At 41.2% G+C, this 6,054-nt stretch overlaps 1 protein-coding gene across 9 annotated transcripts in view; it reads right to left on the reverse strand.

Annotated features, from left to right (window-relative positions):
• The window catches only part of PARN (poly(A)-specific ribonuclease), a 233,377-nt gene extending 230,440 nt beyond the window's left edge, over window positions 1-2,937 (reverse strand). For 5 of the 9 annotated variants that reach the window (XM_057315728.1, XM_057315726.1, XM_057315729.1 and 2 more), the window contains exons 1-5: window positions 2,779-2,927; window positions 2,215-2,292; window positions 871-950; window positions 337-404; window positions 171-252 (exon numbers count right to left, since the gene is read on the reverse strand). In XM_057315728.1, the coding sequence (XP_057171711.1) occupies window positions 171-252; window positions 337-404; window positions 871-950; window positions 2,215-2,292; window positions 2,779-2,797 (327 nt within the window). In that variant the 5' untranslated portion in view covers window positions 2,798-2,927. Of the gene's footprint in view, window positions 1-170; window positions 253-336; window positions 405-870; window positions 951-2,214; window positions 2,293-2,778 lie in introns of all 9 variants that reach the window. The other 4 variants (XM_026520293.4, XM_057315725.1, XM_057315730.1 and 1 more) reach the window with 3 other exon arrangements.
• Window positions 2,938-6,054: the final 3,117 nt, after the last annotated feature.

Raw genomic sequence — 6,054 nt, forward strand, 5'->3', positions numbered from 1 at the left:
AAAGAGCAGTGTCTTAAATTTGCCGCCCTAAAACTGAAAGACGTGAAATGGTTTGCTAAAAACCCAAAGGTGGTGGCAGAACCAAATTTTAAAAAGAAAGTTCTGATTCCACATTTCTGCACTGCCCCATCAGCACTTCATAACAGAAGAAAATCAGTTATGCTACCAACCTGACAAACAAACTTGACATCTGGTGAGGATCTATTGAAGGGTTTTGGGAACACATAGAAGTTAAATGACTTTGTTATGTACCTGCAGGAGAGAAGACAAAAGGAGACTTAGTGGGCTATATTACACCAGGAAAAAAGAAATCCACCGCTTATTAAAACAACCTACTTTGAATCTGTGTGGTCATACTTAAAAGTGCAAAGGCCAAACTGAAACAGCAAAAAGTCCATGGAATGCTGGAAAAGGGAAACAAAACACTTGTCAAATCAGTGCTGTATATTTGACGTGAGCAAGAATACTCTCAATCAGATGGGCTTTCTAACTACTCAATTTGACTTTTAGCAGAATACTTCCAATTACAACAGATTACACATTATGTATCAGAAGCATTATTAATTTACATATGCTTCTTAATACTTTTCCCAATTAAGCACCTATCCACCAACCACAGCATCATATTGGGCCTATTTCCAAATCATAAAATAACCACATCGTATTCCCTACAAATCAAATTAACACTGAAAATACTAAACCTTCCCCAAAATATTTTCCAGCAAACAATTATTTTTGCTGTTATTTTTAACATCACTAAAATATCATTTCACAGCGGGGTTAGAGAAGTTAACATGCAAGTTTAATGATAACATTTCTTCATAATTCAATGTAAGGAAGACCAAAAGATGTTCGAGCACATCCACTTACCTTTTTAAGCTTCTGATACCTTTCTTCTGGAGTGTCAAAACCATTTGTCAATGCAGTGACTGAAGGTCCATCACTGATTCCTAATTTTAAGAAATAAACGTTTTCTTAATAGTCATGTAAAAACATCAGTCAACTAGTCAATGGCATGTAATTCCATATTCTTGTAAATTAAGATTAATCAGAAGTGCTCCTTACTTCACTTTTTCAAAACAAGAATTAATTTCACTTGACACCAAGCTAAACACTGTAATAATGAATTTAGATGAATGCTTTAATTGGATGACAGGTAGTGTAGTGCCTAAAACAGGTTTCAAAACACAATAATGATTTAAGAAAGCAATCTCTATGATTAAGTTTTGTTGCTTTCAAAAGGATTAATGCATAAGACATCTAGGAATCCTGCAGTAATCTTATTGTTAGAGTACCAGTCTTGATCAACAGTTTGGAGTAATATTTACCCAACAAAGGAATTTTGAAGGTCAAAGACCAAAATTATTTCTCGTGAAAACTTAGCTTCCCAGAGAAGTGACTCCAACTAGAAACTTCAGGCTTAAAGGTAAGTATTATATTGAACTGAGCATGGATTCCTTCAAAAAGGGCTGAAGTTTTTTAGACACATAAAATCAAGTAGCAAAGGTGAATATCTACAGCAATTGTTCATACTGACTTCAACAACTCAGAAACTAGTTTTCTACCCAAAGGAAAAAAAAACTTTGCCAATCATGTTGATAAAAGTTTTACACACATATACACACCCATGCTGAGGTAGGCAATGAACACTTTCACTAAGGCAGAAAGAAATGCCTTCATTTACTTGCAAGAGCCTGACCCTAGAGTCAATCACAAAGGAAAAATATTCTATGATCCCACTTACAGGAAGAGCCTAGAATAGTCAAATTCATAGAGACAGAGGCAGTGGGGAGGGAAAAATGGAGAGTTACTGTCCAACTGACAGCTTCATTTTGGGAAAACGAAAAAGTTCTGGAGATGGATGCACGATGATGTGAATGTGCTTAATGCCACTGAGCTATAAAAACCACTTCAAGAGGGTTAATATAGTAAATTTTATGTTATGCGTATTTTACCATACACACAAAAAAAGCCTGACCTTAACCCTACCACGTGCATGTCACAGTGGTAAGCGGCACCACAACCATGATCTCGATCTGTAACCCTCAGAGCCCGAACCCACGGCACCTCTTCCAGGCCCTTTAAACGTGTAAGAGGAAACAGAGATTCCTACAACACCCAAGGCCATAAATAGGGAGGGGCGGCCAGCGGGCAGGGGGTCAGGAGGAGCCTTAGCTATGTATTGCTAGCCCCCAGCTTGAAAGCGAGGGATACCTGAAAACTCCCCATCGATGGCGAAGAAGTCGGCCTCTTCTATGGCCTGGTACACTTTGTGAAGATTACTCTTAAAATCTGCGGAGAAACCGAGAAGAGGCTCAGAAACGGTGGCCTGGCTTCCTGCCCAAGAGCTCCTAACGGGAGAGGAAAGAAGGGCTGGGAGATCCTGAGACCTCGGGCAGGAGATGAACAAGTCCTAGAAGGATAAAGAAGACGGAGAGTATCAAGTCCCCGAGGGGTGCACGGTTGGAGGGGGTCAAGTCCCCAGCAGGTGCACGGGCCTTAGAAGGGCAAGCCGCGGGGGATGCTCGGGCCACAGAAGCACACGGGACACAGAGGCACACGGCCCTGGGGGATGCCCGGGCAGGAGGACAAGGCCCCTAGGGATGCACGGGATAGAGAGGGACAGGGCCCCCAAAAGCTCACAGACTTAAGGGGAAGCAAACCCCTGAGGGGGTGCCTCAGCCCCAGGCCCCGTCAAGCAAACCGGCCCTGCTCTGGGCCTAGCAGGCCGGGTGAGGGGGGCCGTGGGGCTCGGGGAGGTGCACGGAGGACACGCACTGCTCCTGATTATCTCCATTCTGCAGAGCGCCCCGCCCGGGCCCGCCTCAGCCGTTCTACTCGCAAAGTTCCGCAGGGACCGCTCCAACAGCGGAGGTAGCAGCGGCGGAGACCTCGGCGGCGACTTCCGGAAACAGCGAGCGCCGGCGCGCGTCACGTGAGCCTGCGTCAGCGGCGGGGGCGGGGCCAGGCTGGTCTCCTTTCATTCCTTCCAGGGACAGAGGAGGGGCGTGGCTATGGGAATCCCCAGGGCGTGGTCTAGCTTGCGGGGCCAGACGTAGGACCCTAGCTTCCGAAGAAATGTTCTTGTCTTGACACCCAGTTGGTGAACAAATATTCCCTAGCAACATTATGTGCCAGGCACTCTGAAACGGATGGAGATACAGTGATGAACAGAGGAGACAAAGTCCCCGCCCCGTTGGAGCTTAACTTGGGGTAAAAGGGGAAAGTCAGGCAGGAATCAAACTTGCCACTTGGAAAAACAATCAGCGCTATGAAGAGAAAGAGCCCGGTGCTGCAATAAGAATAATGGTGGGGGTGGAGGGGGTGCGGAGGGGAGAAAAAGAAGAATAGGAGGGAAGGTTACTTGAGAAAGGTGAAGAGCATGCGAAGCTGGGACCTTTATCTACCGTACTAGCCAATGGGACTGCCGAACGAAATAGATGAGATCTTGCTGTTTTGGTTGGTTGGGAGTATACCATTGATCCTCAGAACCTACAACGGTGTTGATGCGCAGTAGATGCTCAATAAACATAGGTTGAGTGAATGAATTCACTTTCATCTTTCACAAAAGCCGACTCTGAAGTTGCTTTCAAAGGCTAGGTCTGCCATTAATTAGGTCTGGAATGTATTCAGCCTTCCTAAACCTCAATTTTTTCATCCACTAAGTAAGCTTAAAGATAAGTGGTGATAATGTCTGTGAATTATAGAGTACTGTATAAATAAATGTAAGACATGATTAGAGTTCTGATTAGAGTTCTGAGTTGTCACAATTCCCCTGCATTCACACCTCTTAGTTTAAGATTTATTGAGTACAAAATCTGTATGTTTTGGGGGGGGAAGATAACCATTTTCCCCCAAAAGGTAGTATTAAGTACTCTAAAGAATTCAAGAGTCTGGACATATTTTCCCCACCAATTCCTTCCACAAGTTCATTTCCCTTGCTTCATTCAATGGAAATTTACATATAGGCAATTATGTTCACTATCCCTAGTGTGAACAGTAGAGATTGAATGTGAATTCTGGAGTTTACATAGAATGGGAAGAAGAAAAATATGATAGGTAGTCAAACTGCAGGCTTGAAATATCTCTGTCTTCTTGTTTCAGCTTTAAAAGTCCGATACAGAAAGTACTAGACACATACGGCCACTTAAATTTAAATTTTAAGTAACTTAAATAATTTTAAGTAATTTAAATAAGATCTAAGTAATTTAAATAAATATCAAAACTTACTACAAAGCTATAATAATCAAAACAGAGTGGTATTGGCATAAAGACCTAGAAACCAATGAAATAGAGACCCCCAAAGTAAACCTTTGCAGATATGAACGTATGAATTACAGCAATTATGCAGACATCATTCAACGGGAAAAGAACAGTCTTTTCAACAATAGTGTTGGGAACACTGGATAGCCATATGCAAAGAATGAAGTTGGATACTTAGTTTATACCATATAAAAATTAACTCAAAATAGATCAAACATCTAAATCTAAGAGGTGAAACTATAAGATTGTTAGCATAAAACATAAGGCAAAAGCTTCATAATATTGGATTTGGCACTGATTTTTTTTTCTGAATATGATACCCAAAGCAGAGGCAACAAAAGAAAAAATAGATGAATGGGGATACATCAAAACTTAAAATATTTGTGAATCAAAGGATTCTATCAACAAAGTAAAAAGTCAACCCATGGAATAAGAGAAAACATTTACGAATCATATATATGATGAGGGGTTAATATCATTAATATATAAAGAACTTCCGCAATTCAATGACAAAAAATCTGTTTAAAAAATGGACAAAGGACTTGTGAAAACATTTCCCCAAAGAAGGTATACAAATGGCCAATAAACACACAAAAAGATGCTCAACATCACTAATGCAAATCAAAACCATAATGAGATACCCTTTCACATCCCTTAGTTAAGAAGTTAAAATCCTTGCATGCTGTTGGTGGGAGGGTAAAATGGTGTGGCCGCTGTGGAGAACACTATGGGGATTCCTAAAAAATTAAAAATAGAATTATCATACAATGCAGCAATTCCATTTCTGTGCATACACCAAAAAACATTGAAAGCAGAGGCTTGAATAGGTATTTGCACACCCATGTTCCTAGCAGCACCATTCATAATAGCCAAAGGGTGGAAGCAACCCAGTGTCCATCAACAGAGGAATAGGTAAACAAAAAGTCAGATATACTTAGAATGGAATATTATTCAACTTTAAAAAGGAGAGATTTTCTGACACATGCTACGAGGTAGATAAACTTTGAGGATATTATGCTAAATGAAATAAGCCAGTCACAAAAAGACAAATAGTGATTCCACTCTTATGAGGTACCTAGAGCAGTCAGATTCACAAAAATAATAAGTAGAATGGGCGTTCCCAGAGGCTAGAGAGAAAAGGGGGTGGGGAGGATGGCTTGCTATTAAACGTTTAACAAGTAAGGAGTTTCAGTATGGGGAGGTGAAAAAAGTCCTGGAGATGGATGTTGGTGATAGTTCCATAACATGTGAATGTACTTAATGCCACTGAACTGTACACTTAAAAAAAATGGCTAAAATGGTAAATGTTATGTTATGGATCTTCTAACACACGCACACACACACACACACACACACACACACACGCTGATACCTAGTACCAAATTATTCTCCAGAAAATGAGTTCACACCTCTCTGCACTAGCACAGGACAAGTCTTTTAATTCTTTGCCAATTTGATCTATAGGGGGAAAAAATGTCATCCCAAGTGATCAGTTTATCAACCTCCAGGCCAGCGGTTTAAAACAGATAATCAGCATGAATTCTCAACGAACCAAGACATTGGGAGAAAAACATGGTGATAAAGTCATTTTAATTCTGGTTAATACTGCAAATAGAACTTCAGCCAAGGTCCTGGGATTTTTCTGCATAAAATACGAAGGCAAAAAAATTATGGGGACTACAGTGCGGTCTTATAATATTTAATTTCTGGGTAAAGCTGTTTCCTCCAGGCACACAAAAAGTCTCCCGAGACGACCTGACCCAGACACCCGCCTCACCCTCAGGGCGTAAC

Source organism: Ursus arctos, unplaced genomic scaffold (assembly GCF_023065955.2).
Source record: "Ursus arctos isolate Adak ecotype North America unplaced genomic scaffold, UrsArc2.0 scaffold_2, whole genome shotgun sequence".
Classification (NCBI taxonomy): domain Eukaryota; kingdom Metazoa; phylum Chordata; class Mammalia; order Carnivora; family Ursidae; genus Ursus; species Ursus arctos.